This window comes from Aulonocara sp. 'chitande type north' Nkhata Bay, linkage group LG16, assembly GCF_057382095.1.
Source record: "Aulonocara sp. 'chitande type north' Nkhata Bay isolate Kocher_YH1m ecotype deep benthic linkage group LG16, A_spYH_male_GT1.1, whole genome shotgun sequence".
NCBI lineage: Eukaryota > Metazoa > Chordata > Actinopteri > Cichliformes > Cichlidae > Aulonocara > Aulonocara sp. 'chitande type north' Nkhata Bay.
The window spans coordinates 29,066,610-29,083,522 of NC_141359.1; the positions used below are offsets into that span (position 1 = coordinate 29,066,610).

Sequence of the window (16,913 nt, forward strand, 5' to 3'; positions counted from 1 at the left end):
AACACAGAGTAGCAAAGTCAAGATCGCATGCTGGGACGATCCTCCTAACTAAATGATATCAGCCAAATGATCAAAATCTCTGAGCAATGTTTCCAGCTCCTTATTGAATCTATGCAAAGAACATAAATTCTGAAGGCAAAAGGGGGCCAACCAGATACTAGCAAATTGTCAGTGAGTATAAATGTTACAATTTAGATGAGTAGTTAGTCACTGGAATAAACTTAATTTTTTATATTTTGACAATGCCCTCACCCTCTAATATAATCTACAGTTTCACACACAGGTGCAAAATAGCAGCTCTTTTGAGTGACTGATGAGTCGCTTCTTGTTACAAGAAAAAAAAATCAAACATTTTACCTATAAATTAAACTGTTTCTTTTTTTTGAGAACCAGAGATTAATTCCACAGTCCCGTTAAATCTTCCCCAGTGATTGATGTTTTTGTAAGTGCGTGATAAGTTGTTGTGATAACCATAGCGCTGATGTTTTGGTGTAATGCTGTCAAACACAGGGGACGAGATTTGTTTTCCTTCTCTGCTTTTTTCTTCGCACAAACAGAATAAGCATCATTCTGTGATAACCAGCGTTCCCATTACACCAGCATCCTGCTGACAGTGATAATTTCATGCTAAATGCATTATTCCCCCTCAACGTCCAGCTGAGGAGTCTTTAAGTGCGTTCCAGCATTTACAGGTTTTTTCTAAGGAGGCACAAAGTGTGTGTTAGTGTGTGTTCATGGGAAAGAAAAAGAATGAATGTTTTCATGAGTAGGATGGCTTACAGGGAGCTGTCTATGTGTACACAGGCTTTGGCTCTCTTATACACCTCTTGCCTGCCAGTCAAATCAATGCACATTACTGTAAGCAATCTGAGTCTGCCATGCCTGAAAACAGTCGACCACGCCAGGCAAGTGGCTATCCGGTCAGACGAGAGCGTCTTTCAGTGCTGGAAATTCAACACTTTCCTCTTGAAGTCAACATTGCTATAGAGCAGGGGTGCTCAATACGTCGATCGCGATCGACCAGTCGATCGCAAAGGTAGTATTGGTAGATCGCATGGCATTAAAAAAATAGATGCCAGCCTATCATCCATCCCGTCACTTGATTGATACAGGGAAGCCAGTCAGATGACATCAGATTTTTTTCTGACGCTTAGGTCGCTGCGCATGCGCAAACAGCGGCGCGAAGTGTAGTAAAACTGACAAGCTAGTCAGCGAGTTAACTCCAATTTTTAGCTCTCGGTTTTTTCTCTTAAACCTGGCCGTCAGCAGCTACTGTCCGGACTATGCATCCCTGGCTGATTCAATTCAGTGCAAGTCATCAGAGTAAACTCAGGTAATGACAAAAAATTTACATAGTTAATTGTGTTGTGAAATATTGGATATTGCGGTTATGCATGTATATACATTGTAGATATAAAGAATCCTCAATATATTTATAAATAAGTATATGTTTTGGATTTTTGTAGTGGGTAGATCATTTTGACTTGGTCATTTTATAAGTAGCTCACATGCGGAAAAAGTGTGAGCACCCCTGCTATAGAGAGTAGAGCTCATTTATTTATGCTTTGAGCACTGAAATGCTTGATGTCAAACCTAAGGAAACATTTACAGTCTGTAGAGGACACCGTTTTATTGCTTAAAACCTTTGCTTAGTAAAGTAATCAAAAGTTTAGTTACATTACTTTAGTGTTGTAAATAACATAGAAATGCAATAAGCGATGCAATTTAGCTAAGAAGGTAACCAGTGTTTTGTAACCTCTTCTATTTCACAGGTAACACTCCTAACACTGTCTGTGTTTCACCATAGTATTGCGATGTGTTCTTATCAACACTTAAGCTCACATATCGCAGTAAGTGTAGAACAACTAACATAGATGGCAGCATATATAACAAAAAACTACCACCTCAAGAGAAACCCGGTATTACATATCTCTTTGTGGGAATGCAGCACCAACTGGTCATGAAGGCACCTCTGGAGAGGCTCCCAGCTTTGTTTTCATCCATTGTCTGCTTATGGTTTATTATCCCGCACTCTCACAAGATTTGATGCCAAAATTGCTTAAACTTGTCAGAAAATATTTGCTGTCATTTCCAGCTGGTCAGAATGTTCGTTTACTCGCAGTATTTACGATATTGTCAGTGTTCTGCGCTCGCACATATCCAAATATTACCTTGTCTAACTTTTTAATCACTCTGGAGAGAAACAATATAACGGATTTGTTTGAGGAATATTGCATCGCCTGCAGCCTTGTTCTGCACAGTGACAATAAACTCGTGCTTGAGCCAAGTTCATAAAAGCATCACCTCGGCCTGCAAGCGTGTTTGTTTATCTGTGTTTATCAAGCGGCAACCTCTGGGGCTGGAAAATAAAGCCAACATGGAAGTGCCAAACACTCCTTGAAGGCTGGCATTAAAACCAAATAACCCACATGTTAAAATGCCCGGATACACAGCAGAATTTAACATATTCTGGCACAAAAAAAAAAGGGTTTTGTCTTTAGAGCCAATATTCCTTTTCATGAAAACTGCAGAGGTTGTGAATTTTGGCCATGTGGCTGCTTTAAGTGACAGGCGCTCAAAGAGTTTGAGCATCTGCCTGTTACTTGATCCCTCTCTCAATCAAGTTGGTGGTATTGGTGTCTTCTGCAGAGTTTTTGATGTCTGTGTCTATACAAACTATGGATTCAGCTTGAGAACCAGGCTTACTTTTATTGACTGATAATTTTTTACTCCACCTCTCATCCAAACATCCAATCCAAACCACTCTCTCAAACATACAAATGTTAAGCTCGTAACAGCAGGTGGCTAAATCCACCTGTTGTATACAGACTATTTAAGTGTGCGCGTGTGTGTTTTCATGTGTCTGTGTGCCCACCTCTCTCTGGACAGGGGTTTGGGTTCAGGTCGGAGGACCATCAGAGCATTGCCAGCACGTGTTGCCGGGGGTGACATGGGGAAGTTGGTATCCAGGGAACCGGACTTTCTGTGCAGAGGCTCCAGCCCAATTGCCCCCGCCATGTCGCTCTCGATTGGACAGGAACCGGCTCGTCCTTGCGACGCCATCGGACAGGAACCTGAGCGGGCGTGGTGGTGATGGTGGTGCACGGGGTCGGTAGCCACGGCGCCTTGACCAGTGGGGTCATGGGTGGGTGGGGAGGATGGGGGTGAGCGAGGTTTCTTCTTTGCTGCGGCGCCCGATAAGAGTTTTAATAAACCTCCTGCTTTCCTCTCCTTCTGAATACAGAGGCATGAAGAAAAAGATGCAGGGGAGGATGGAGGGATAGAATAAGGGAGGAACAAGAAAACAAATAACTCAGAGCTAGTAAGGGTCATCGTTTTTCTATATAAAGGTATATTTCGGAAGGCCTTTCTTGATAAGAAACTAATAAAAGTGATGTTGTAAAAAAAACAGGTCAGGAGGGTATTGTTTGTTTCCTATAACTAAATAACAAATACATTATAACATGGAGAAATACAGAAAACAATAGCGATGACAAAACAACGCAAGCTTTACAAGTGTCAGAAAATTTCAGGTATGATTTACAACACATTAAATATTTTTATGCATACTGCTTTGCTGCCTCTTATGTTGGAAAGGAAAGAAGAGTATCTATCAAAATATTCCAATTACAATATTTAGTGTAACTAAAGTGTGGTCAAAAGTTTAGATACATGTTTACTTGGGCATGAATGTCGTGGCTTTTAATGAATTCTTTGAACCATTCTTTTTCCAAAGAGGAATGATTGTACAGCATACAACTTGTAACTTTAAAGTTTAAATGTAACTATTTTGGATCCACTCCACAGGCTCAAATATATTCATACACCAGCAGTCTCCCAGTCATGGCAGGCTTGAGCCTTTGTGGTTCCTGGGTTGTCCGTCAGCATCCTAACCAACGTCATCTCATCTGAGGGTAACAATCTGGATCTTCTTCCGGACTTTAGCAAAGTGGTGAAACAACCAAAGTTAATAGGCCTTGATCTTGTCAAGTTAACACACATTGTAAAATCTTCAGCACTGCTTATTAAAAGATTTAAGAGCATGTATGTATATATTTGAACCTCTATGTATACCTTTTACCCTATCTAGATTAGATAATATCCATAATAAATAAAAAATTGTGCCCCAAAATTCTTGTTTTTCAAAGTAATCAAAGCTGTATGATCTACAATTATTCCCCCCTGGGAAAAAAAACAGTTCAAAGAAATGATTAAAAGCCTCAAATGACCACGGCATTCAGACCCATGATGAGTGTAACTTCTGAGCACAACTGTACCAGTCTACCAAGCTATGATTGACAGTTTTACAGGTGTCCCAGTGACAGCAAGCCAAAAGTAAAACTACCATTGTTCTTAGTTAACTAATATTACTGTTAATTTTTTCTTTATTAATCACTATGAAGTATTTTGTGTAAGTCTGGAATACATTGAAAACGCAGCTCGAGTCTTCTTTCCTGCATTAGCATGCCTTACACTCATGACTTAGAAAGAAGGAACCAGTGGATATGTGAGATTGTTAAGAAATCTGTGTTCACAGTGTGAATGCCCGTGTTACACTGAGTGCTAACTGAGGAAAGTGGTTGGGTATGTGGTCTTCAAGCTGATTACACATGCAGCTGACTATGGTGTATTGATTATAGAGCAAGCGTTTCTTAATGGTGTCTGTGAAGGCAGATTCATGCCTTTTCATACAGGCTTCACTGTGATTGATCATGGACGTGCTTGGCAATATTGTCCATTCAGCTCATACAGCTTGCTGTGATTTCACACCCTTAATCATGATGACACGAATCAATAGTAAGCATGTCTGAGCATGATTTCAGCTGTTTTGGAGACGCACACAGAGAATTCACATTGGCTCTACCTCTGTCTCACCTATTTTGGTTGCTAGATCTATCATCAGATCTTTCTACGTATACATATATCTATATATATATGTATATCTATATATATATCTACATATCTATAGATATCTATCTATATCTATCTATCTATATATCTATATCTATATATATATATATATATATATATATATCTCTATATATATCTCTATATATATATATATATATATCTATATATATATATATATATATCTCTATATATATCTCTATATATATCTCTATATATATATATATATATATATATATATATATATATATATATATATATATATATATATATATATATATATATATATATATATATATATGTGTACATATATGTATGTATGTATGTATTAATCTGGCATTTACTTGCTTGGGCTATACCTACACCTTTTTTTTTCTAACACTGAATTCAAAAATGAGAATTCAAGCTAATTTTAAAAGGTTTAATATCTTCTACAAACCGGTATATGAAAACTCTAACTTACACATACAAAATGTATAAGGTGCCACTTCTCTCTAGTATCGTGCTACATTCTTCTAATTATATGCGTAATACCTTTTAACTGTTTAAAATTATGAAACACCAGACAAAGGTTTAGCTTTTGACCTCCTTTCTTGACTCTGTTTATTGCTTTCAGTACTCTCACTTTTGACAGTGAATCACACAAAGACGTGTTCTTTGTCGTTAAACTGAAACTACAAAAAAAAGCGACATTGAAATTCAATTCTAAGAAAAAAGTCACTTTTTCAAAAAGTTATTCATGAGGTTTCGAGTTATTTTTCATCACTTTTATTCCAACTCAAATGATTTCTCTGGACTCTACATAAGCTATTGAGCATGCTATAGTATACAGCTGATTAGCTATTGTGTAGCCTGTTACTGAAATTGAACTGAACCTTGACATAATAATAACGATATTAACAATAAGCTGTAATGGCATCAGAAACAAGAGCAGTTCCAGACTGGAATAAGTAAAACTAAAAATTTACTTGACAAAGGACATGAACTGAGTCCTTGGATAAGAAGAAGAAGACGATCTGTGAACATATGTCCAACTCTACCATCTTTCAATGCAGAATAATGAACAAATGTTAAAAAAAGAGTCATCCCAAAAATTGCTAAAACAGTTTGAGATCCAGAGCAAATCCTGCTAACAAGCAGACAAACAAAAACAGAGAAACCAAACTAATCATGTTTCCTTAGGGAGACTACACTTCTTCCATGTAATTGAAATTTAAGATATCGCTGTCTATATATCTGAATTCTGCTCACTGGCCCTTGTGATAGTTCTGCCCAGCTGTCACAGTAAATTTGCAAGCCTTTGCAGATGGCTTTACAATACTGTCGTCTACTGAACCAGGCTTGACGGAAAACCTGCCTGTTCTGCATGAAGTTGTGAAAACTAGAAGCCGTCATTAAATATGGAGGGCGATAAGAGTAATGATCTGTCACAGAGAAATAGCCAGAACACAACACTTTCGGGAGGATTACTTCTTCTTACTAATTATAACTAATGAGCACAAAACTGCATTGAAATGTGTGCTCAAGCAAAGAAACGAACAAGCAAAAATACTAGTTAAAAAGGCACTTATGTCAAAACTTTGTTCATCTTGGCTTGTTTGTTTCCTGCATGAAATACACCTACTTTGGCTGGTCAATAACTTAATTTGGACAGTTTAAAAAGATCATTTGTTCAGGTGTAAATGGCTTCCTGTGACAGTCTGTAAATTAAACTCTGTTCCTTTCGTGAAAGCAAACGTGTAGAGCATGTCATTGTTTAAACTTAAATCTAAACAGGGTCGAACATGCTAACCTTTAAAACTGCTGTCTAACTGGAGTTTCTGAAATTGAATCCATTAACTCTGAAAACAACCAGCAGAGTATTCATCTACACAACAGCTTATTCAACCTAGGGTCAAAGGGGGCTATCATTAGCAAAAAAAGGCTAAAAAAAAAAAGGTGGTGTATACCCTAGACGTATTTTCAGACCACCTCTAACATCCACATTTATGGCCAACTTAGAATCACCAGTTAAAGTAACATGCATCTGCAGAGGCCTTGTGGGAATAACGCAGGCCCAATGAGAACACGCAAACTCCACACAAGAACGGCCCCATCGACCAGGAGGTCCACACCAGGAACATTTTGCTGTGGTCAAAATTGCAAATAATCCCGAGTTGCAGCCCTCAGATAAATTCAATTATTACATCTTGGACAACCAAATTCCATTAGTGATGATTGAGTGTTTTGATGATAACTGTATTAAAATAACTGATAAAATGAAGCAAAACAAAAAAGGAGACCAATAATAATTCAGTCCTAATGACCAAACTTATTATGGAGGTGGGATGGTTAGAAAAAAGTGCTTGGGAAAGCATTAGGGGAGGCTGTAAAACACTTTGACTCAGCAGACCCGCTGCAGAAAATGAACCGCATAACCTGCTCCTACACTCAGAGAAGCAGCGCTTTAGGGATGTGCATTCCTCTAAATAAAGACATATGTTTTTTTCTTGTTAGATGCCTAAAAAAATACTGCTCACCTTTCTTTATTTCCCAGCCTTCTTTAAAAATAAAAGTGCTCACTGTCTGGATAACATACAGCTGTCTCGAGTGTACTCTGGCATGGTATAACACGCATAAGATGTTGCACGGCTTTGGCAACACAGGTTTTCTTCCTTTTCATGCAAATGCAGATTGTCTGGAATCTAATTTGGGAGAGCGAGGGGGAAAAAATAAAGATTAAAGAGATAGAAGAAGAATGGAAGGATGGAGGAAAAAAGGAAAAGAAGTCAGAATGGGAAAGAGGTAGAGAAGAGGGAGAAAAAGAAGAAGGTCAACAGTGGGTGGGAAAGAAATACAGGGGGCAGGATAGAGAGAACAGAGAGGTTCAGGCATAGAGATAGAGGGAGGGAGGCGGGAGTGAAATGGCACAAAAAGTGAATAATCACTCCCTCTCTTCTTTCATCTGCTGGCTTAAAGGCTTAATCTGCCTCCTGCGAGTGTGTGCGCTCATCTGTGTGTGCGTCTGTTTGCACGAGTGTGTCGAGCCCCTGGTGTTCTTCCAAAACGAACCACGAGGGGGCAGCAGCTACTCGCATTTAATCGCTTGTGACTCTGCCGTCCAGTCTGTGATTTGCACAGTATGTAAATAAATACCGTTGATGCCCGTGTGTGAGTGAACTTGTGTTACACTTTAAATGTGAGAAAGCTGTGTTAAAGTCGCAGTGTTTTTAACTTCACTTCTAAAAGTAGGCACCATGGAGATCGGGGTTGATAGAAGTAATGCACTGGATGCCACTTTCTGTCCACCCACAGAGCTAATTACTCTGCCATTTTATTCACCCACGCTCAACACTCTGCTTAGGTTTAAAAAAAGAAGTAAAATTGAGAAAGATTAATCAGGAAATTTTAAGAATGAATGAACATGTGGAGCATTGGACTGCTTAAGCATTGGACCTCATAAGACTTTGTTGTTACACTATCTCTTACCGTACACTACTAAATCCCCATTTGCACTATTTGCCTATTTTGCACCACTATGCCTTCTTACTTGAATATTGTATATTGTATATTGCATAGCTTTTTTTTGTTATACGTAAAATTGTATTGTATTTATTTAAATTTTTACTTTTTAATTATTTTATTTGCATTTTTCTAATCACTAGGGTTTGAGAGTAACGCAATTTCTATTCTGTGTATGTCCTGTACATGTGGCAGAATTGACAAATAAAGTTGACTTGACTTGACTTGACTTGACTCCTTCATATTCATATATCTTATTTAGTTTGGTGTCCTTGTTTTCCCTAGTCATAGCTGTCGCTTTAAGGACAAAAGAGCCTCTGGGTATAAGGATCAAGGTTCCAACATGATTTAATGACACCACTATACAGCTAAATGTGAGACTTATTTACAATCAATCTCCAAAGTGTTTCAAGGCATTTTCAGACTTCATGCAATCACTTCTGACAGCCTTTTTCTTGGCGGTTGGCCTGTGAGGGCAGGCCTCTTGGAAGTGGTGTACAAATGCATTTCAGTGTCCGGCGTGATATGCGTCTGTAATGCTGGCTTGCACTGTAGACAGTGTGTCGAACAGAGATTACCCTAAACTGCGTCTGGCAGAGAGTTATCATAGCTGCTTCATCATTTCCTCTGTAACAAAGTCTGTGCAGCCTCACCGCCACGCTGATTTCATACCTGATGTTTCAGCTGTGCCAATGCAACCGCGAACGAGCCAAGTACAAAAGGATAGTGTCATATAATGGGACAAAAGATGTCAATACCCAGTTTTTTAACCAATAATAACCAACCTAATGGTTGTAACAAGCCCGTTTGTCTTCGGAAAAAAGAAGAATTATCTGGCTTTCCTCTGAAATTTTAATCAGCATTTAGATCAGGGGTGCTCACACTTTTTCCGCATGTGAGCTACTTATAAAATGACCAAGTCAAAATGATCTACCCACTACAAAAATCCAAAACATATACTTATTTATAAATATATTGAGGATTCTTTATATCTACAATGAATATACATGCATAACCGCAATATCCAATATTTCACAACACAATTAACTATGTAAATTTTTTGTCATTACCTGAGTTTACTCTGATGACTTGCACTGAATTGAATCAGCCAGGGATGCATAGTCCGGACAGTAGCTGCTGACGGCCAGGTTTAAGAGAAAAAACCGAGAGCTAAAAATTGGAGTTAACTCGCTGACTAGCTTGTCAGTTTTACTACACTTCGCGCCGCTGTTTGCGCATGCGCAGCGACCTAAGCGTCAGAAAAAATCTGATGTCATCTGACTGGCTTCCCTGTATCAATCAAGTGACGGGATGGATGATAGGCTGGCATCTATTTTTTTAATGCCATGCGATCTACCAATACTACCTTTGCGATCGACTGGTCGATCGCGATCGACGTATTGAGCACCCCTGATTTAGATGATAAATGGATGTTACAACTACAGAAAAATCCATACTGAGAGGCTCTTTTGGGATCAGAGACAGCTCAGAAAGGATGTTTAAGCCAGGTGATCAGTTAAAAGCTGAGAAAAAATCTCCTTAAACCCTCCAAATATATGATTTTAGGAGGGTGGTGCAGAGGTGAGCTTGGGTCTGTACATGTACCTGTGTGTGCACAGGGAACTGTGCTTGTTTGGCAAATGGTGATTTGAAACTGACCGTAGACGTGGGTGTGAAAGTGTAGTTGTCATTTTAGCTATCTGTCTAGGTTCTACTGCGCCTCTGGTCCTATATCAGCTGGGATAGGCTCCAGGCCCCCTAAGAAAACTGTAAATTGGTTAAGTTGTTAAGAGAAGACCATAGTGTGTATAATTTTAGTGATAAAAGGCAGCATTCTTTAAAATCATAATGAAATAAAGGATGTCATAAATAGCCATTTTAAATGAATTACAGGTAGTTGTAATATATTTATTAGTATGTGGAACACAAACTCCTAACAAAAAATGAGAGGCATTTCATCTATGAGTGTGACAGTGTCAACAAGGCCTCTGCCTGCTGTTCCATAATCAATGAGCTGTTTGTCAGCTAGCCACGTAGTTAGATTAGCTGTCCCAGACAGTGAAGCCAACAGTGAGGCAAATGGAGCTGAGACAGATGTGAGCTTTCGGTGCCATCATTCACTGTCAAAGCAGCCCGACTTAACATCCACAGCTTTAACGCTGCGGTTCTTATAACATATAGGATGGCACTCAGCGTTTGTGCCAGCTGCCTGGGTGAATGACACTTACTGAGGAAGAGGACATACACAGCACAGATTTCACACCTACTTAGCTGTGACAGGTGAAAGACAAAACACATTTTCTCCTCGCGTGGTGTGAACATTAATTAAACTATATGTGATGAGTATTAATAGGAGGGGTATAATGTCTGGAGACATAAAAGTAGAAGTGGCACCAATTACTTGTTCCCTCAGTTACTATCCGTGTAAATGAGAAGAGCTGGGCGGTCTGAAATGAGGGAATTTAGGTGCAGGCAAAATACGCAAACTGACAGATGAGTTTTGCCATGTTGAATTTCCAGCCGTGAAAAACGATTCTGTGAACATTTTCATTAATAATTTTGGCAATTCTGGTATATTTTTCTGTGTTCATGTCCATAGATCTGAAATATTCTTGCCCTGATATAAATACAGTCATTTATAGTTATTTTATGATTAAGAGGTGTGACTTTCATTTCTCATAGAACCTAATTCCCACAAAACAGTTCAGTTTTGTGATTATATATGTGAAGAAAATAATGAAAGCCATATTGTAATGTAAGACATCCAATTATTCCATTAGAGGAAAAGTCCTTGTGGCTGTAATTTCACAAAATCCAATAATTTTTTTTCAAAATCTGATGGCAAATGTTTGTACAAAAAGACAAATATTGAAGCAAGCTAATAATATTTGCTCTCTGCTGCAAAGTGTCTTCAGAATTATCAGCGAGAATGAGCCTCACCTTCTCTGCTTTGGGCGCGAGGACGCCTTGGGCTGTGGTGTGTGAGGGGCCCGGCGATGGCGGTTGCAGTGGACTGGCTGACTCTCCGTTGAGGAGCACCGCGGACACGTTCGGAGGCGTGAGGCAGGAGAGAGGGGAGGAGAGGGGGAGGATGGGGCGCGAAGCCGGGGAAGAGAGGGGCGAGGGCCCTAAGCTGGGTCCCGGAGATACCATGGAGAGAGGACGACCCGATTGGCCAGGGCAGCGCGACGGGGAGGAGCTCTGAGAACGAAGGGGAGATATGGCCACCGTGGGGCGTTCCGGGCTTGCAGCAGAGGGACTGTGGACTGGAAGACACAAAGATGCAGTGTGGATTAGTATAAATGAGCGGCCTTCACTGACTGCAGCCGTCACTCGGTATTAGGCCCTGGAGGGAACAAATCAGTGGTTTGACATTGAGTCTCACTGAATAATCACTTAATATTGCAGGAGAGGGCTGGTTTTAAAATTGTGTCTCGGAAATAATAGGTCTGCCTGTATCTGTAAGCAGTTAGCATCATTATTACTTTCAAAGTCATCTTAGCTTGTTTAAGATGTACCCGTGCTACCTCACCCCTCTGTCTCCTGATACTCCTCATATACTGGCTAACACTAAATTACTTGATACACTATTGTGTCCAAGGCTCTGGTGCAATTTGCACAGGATAGAAAACATAGACACAGTACAGTCAGCCGATTGTCAACACCCATGTTGGTGCAAATATGCAAAGAAGTTGTAACCACTTTAGTTCCTACATGAGAAGTCTTCCAAACCTGCAAGTTTATAATGTCTGTTTAGAAACCAACTTGTCCAACAGCTAAGATAATAGTCATTATAATGCATTACTTCATGCATTTATAATTGTATTAATTAAATTTATAATGTAGGAAATGCAATTTAACACTATTAGGGCTGAGTTTGTTTCTCGTGAGAATAAAAGTGCACAAATATACAATTCCACGACAACATTCAGGCAAGCACGTGAGTGTGTTTGTGTATGCATGTGCACGCACAAATGGACACATATGGTTGCTAGCCACCTGCTCTTCTACACTGCAGAACAGAGGCAGAAATCCACAGAGAGGTGTACCGGTCATGTGAAAAACCCCAAAATGCCAGAGCTATGCGCATACTTTCTTTTGTAATTGAGAACAGATGCGTGTGTGTGCATGTTCGTGTGCGTGCGTGCGTTTGTGTGCGCATATATGCGAGAGGGAGCGCAAGAGAGGGAGAGAAAAACAGAGCGAAAGGAGAAGCTCTGTCATTACGCCTCCATAAAACAAAAAGCACAGTGATGTCATTCAGCTGTGTGTTTTGTGAGTCTGTGTGTTCACTTGTGTGTACGTATGTACGTGGGAGTGCTCGTGTGTGTATGTGTGTTATTCTTGGCTGTCTCCTCACAGTGTGTACTCTTTAGCTTCCCAAATGAAACACTCACCATTATTTTCTCAAAGGGAGAAAGCAAAGATTCAAAGAGAGATCAAGGCTGATGTGTCGTATGGACACTGCTGTCTGTTTGTGTGTGTGTGTGTGTGTTTCTGGGAACTGTGTATAAGGGTGCTTCTGGCAAAAGCAGTAACACTGCATGATCAGAGTGCTTAGAAATGTCTGTGTTGTGTGCAGAAGTCCAGTGTCTTTATGTGTGAGTGCATGTAGTAACACTGACATTGTGCTAAATTATCCAGCTGAGGTACAATGTGTTCTTGTACAGCCTCTCTGAACATAAACTCCCATCTTTAGTGTTGTTCCTTAAGGTTTATGGGGTAAAATGCAATGATTGAGTGTATGTGTATGATGCACATTAAATAATGTCCCACGGTCACAAGTTTTTTCTAAATTTAACAAAAATGTTTTAGTGTCTATATTTAGGTTTTGCTGCTTTACTGAGGACTGCAACCGGTTGCAATCAACATGCTGCAGATACAGACAATATGATTGTTGGAAATGCATTATATTTACCCCACAGCATACCCTCTGGGCCATTTTATTAGGTATACCTATTCAGCTGCTTGTTATCTAATCTGGCAATCACGTGCAGGCAACTCAGTGCATTTAGGCTTGTAGACGTGGCAAAAACAACCTGATGAAGTTCAAACTGAACATCCAAATGGGGAAGAAAGGTGATTTAAGAGACTCTCAACCAAACTCCCTGAGAGAAACTATCCAGTGAGGGGTGGTTTTGCAGGTGCCAGAGATCAGACGAGCAAGACCAGATGGCTTCAAGACGACAGGATAGCAACAGTAACTCAACAAACTACAGGTTTCAACCAAGGTATACAGAAGAGCATCTCAGAAGGCACAACATGGCAAACCTTGAAACAGAATACTTTCAAGCAAAAGACCAGAGAGGGGCATCATTCAAACCCCACAGACTACTAGGATGACATGTCCTTCCTTCTGATTGGCTGCTTTCAGCGGGATAATGTGCCACGTCACAGAGCTTACATAATTTCAAACAGATTTCTTGAACATGACAACGGGTTAACTGTACTCAAATGGCATCTCCAGACACAATTTGTCATTCCAATACAGCACTTTGAGACAGGGTGAAACAGGAGATTCACACCAAGTCTGTCCAGTCGACAAATCTGCAGCAAGTGTGTGATGCTTTCATGTCAATGTGGACCAAAATCTCACCTTGTTGAAGCTATGCCACGAAGAACTGAGTTCGTTCTAAAGGCAAAGGGGGAACCAACCTAATACTCGCAAGGCATACCTAATAAAGATGATGAGCGTATTTTATGAATGTATTAAAGCGAAGCAGGGTTATAAAAAGAAACCTTGGTTATCATGTTGACTAATAAAAAATTCACCAGCTGTTAAATCAGGGTTTTTCTCTGTCTGGTTTGGGAAAACCTGGGTGGATATGTGCACTTTGTTCATCATTAGTGCACAACTGCTTGCCAGCACAATATACTTTAAAAGCCAAGTGTGCACATACCTTTGGATATTTTGTCTATGTGAACAATACTAACTGGGTTTCATTTATTTAGGCACATTTTTCTTGTTTGCTTTTATTTAGCTGCTACCAAAAACAATCAGCACATGACTAACAACATGGAAGAAGCTGAAGATTAAAGAGGTTACTTGTAAAACTGCATATGGTAGCTACTTGAATTAATGACTGTTCAATATTCTGTAATCAAAGACTACGGGGCAACAATGCTATAGCACCCCAAATAATCTGGACTTGGCTCCTTTAAGGCTGGAGGCTGCTGAGCAGTTTTACTGAAGCACATTAAAACTGTAAAAATACTGCACATCCCCGTATGATTTCTTTTTACTGAATATTTCTTTGCAGCAAAGATCCAGTCATCTGTCATTTAAAGAGGCTTTAATGTTTCCCCTTCTCCTGCGGAAAACCTTATTCTTTGTTTCTCAGAAGTATACGTCAATTTTGGAATAACTGATTTATCATCAAAGTAAAATCTTTTACCAATCATAGAACATACTGCCTGTGTCAGTTTGTTAGTCAGACCTTTGCGTTTTGCTAACTCTGAATTTGAAACTAACAGTCCTATTAGCCTGAAATCTGTAATGCTGCAAAATAAAGTTTTTAAAGCATATTACAAAAACCCATGCATGATATTTTTCAGGATCTCCTTTGCTGTTACCCTGCATTAAAGAAAAATATACATGCGATTAAAGCAATACATCTATGTGATACTCTAGGTAACTGAAAAAAAAAAGACTTTTTCTCTGTGTCACAACATCCCACCTGGATGCAGTAGCCTTAACCTGGCCTGGCAGGCTAGGCTCAGTACAGCTGCTTTTACGAAATGAAGGGGAACGACACTGTTATGCTCTCTTCCGTGCTGTATATAGACCTTTTTCTGGCTTATAAATTTTTCCATAATGAAGAAAGGTGGTTTAGAATAGAATAGAAGAGAATAGAATAGAATAGAACAGCTCTTGTCATTATGACAAGCTAACAAAAGCACAAGAAAACAGATATGATAGTCTACTTTAATTGTTATATTTGGGTTTAGTACATTAAAATCCAATTAGTAATTTTTTCTCACAAGAGGAAAACTTGTGCAAAACTTTTGACCAAGTAGAAATATATAGATTTAAAATGTTTCTGCTCACCCAGCTGCATTGAGGTGCGTGCTTGGTTGGTATGCTGGCTGGAGCGCAGGCAGTTTTTCAGCTGGGCGGCAGCAGTTTGTGGCGAAGAGGCGGGACTGATGCTGTTAACAGCGTTGGCTGAGTTTACCAGTGGGGTGCCAGGACGGGACGAAGAGGGCCCCGGGGATCCTGGAGACGAGGGGTCTAAGATTTTACTTGCCACCTGACTGCAGCCACTTCCTCCTCCTGGGCTGGACAAACACGAGCTCCGAGTAGCACCAACTCCAAATGGAGCCCTTCAACGAAAAAAGGTGAAAGCGATATAGACTTTTTATTAAATTTATTTTATCATTTAATTACAACTGTTTTCTACTGTACTTGTGACCATTAACATTTACTGCTCTGAAAACATCAGTCTCTTTCAATACAGTGACTTTTCTTCTAGTGCCACATTAAGATTCATTTCAGTGGTTTAGAGTAAAAACTGTTGAACATATTGCCTTGAAATTTGATGTACCACTGGCCCCTGACAGTCCTCTTCTGTTTATTTGCTCAGTAACTCAAATACCCATTTAATGCTAAGTAGCAAATCGGAGCTTGAAAACCTACACTTTAATGTGGTCAACTCCAGCTGTGTATTCATCTCAAGCTGACGTGAGAAAGTAGCTTTACAATCCAAGACCAGAAGCCATCTCCATGTATAAAAATAAGATGGAGATAGCTTCTGGTTTGAAAAGTAAAGCCAGTGTGGAAGGGCCCTAAACATACAACCATTGCAAAGGAAAATCTGATTGGACAGATTTACCCAATGATATATTAGTTTAGTTAACATCCTTTTTATGGTCTCTAGCTATAGTCTTCTTTAACACAGCATGGTGTTTGCATTGTAAGTTAGCCATATTTAAAGTAAAAACAGAAAAAAAATGAGGGATAAGTCTTTAAAAATGGCTACCCCAGTCCTTACCAACCTGCAGCAACTCTGGGAACTAATTCTGGCCTTCTGGTGAACGATAAATGCAACTAGTTAACAGATAACAGATTTGCCCTTTTTACTAATTTATCACGGTTAATTGCCATATTATCAGAAATTAATTGCATTCAAATGCAAATGTGATCCCATTCAGATTTAAACTGATAGACTGGTAGCAGATTGATAGTGAATGCAGTTTTATCTTATTGCATCAAAGTCACTTTAAAGACAGCAGCTGACTACAAGTGGTTGCAGACCTGGTCCCTTTCTTTGAAGCAACCATTTCAAAGGCAACAAGACTTTAAGTTCATTGCACGCAGTCACAGTAATTTAGTCATGCTGCGGTCTCTAACCACTGCTTTCCCTAGTGAGACCGTAGCACAATGGGGAATATAACTGAAAAAACAAACATCATATCATACTTAATAAGCGACCGAGACAATAAACTCATCAGGAGTTACGTTAAATGTTAATTATGAGCCAGTACTGAATCCAAAATTAAAATTT

General features: G+C 39.5%; 1 protein-coding gene across 1 annotated transcript in view; it reads right to left on the minus strand.

Annotated features, from left to right (window-relative positions):
- Window positions 1–16,913, minus strand: part of LOC147311779 (E3 ubiquitin-protein ligase SH3RF3-like) — a 115,142-nt gene that overhangs the window by 5,250 nt on the left and 92,979 nt on the right. Inside the window, exons 7-9 of the mRNA XM_086265727.1 lie at window positions 15,458–15,732; window positions 11,350–11,675; window positions 2,876–3,234 (exon numbers count right to left, since the gene is read on the minus strand). Of these exons, the coding sequence (XP_086121853.1) occupies window positions 2,876–3,234; window positions 11,350–11,675; window positions 15,458–15,732 (960 nt within the window). The remainder of the gene's footprint in view (window positions 1–2,875; window positions 3,235–11,349; window positions 11,676–15,457; window positions 15,733–16,913) is intronic.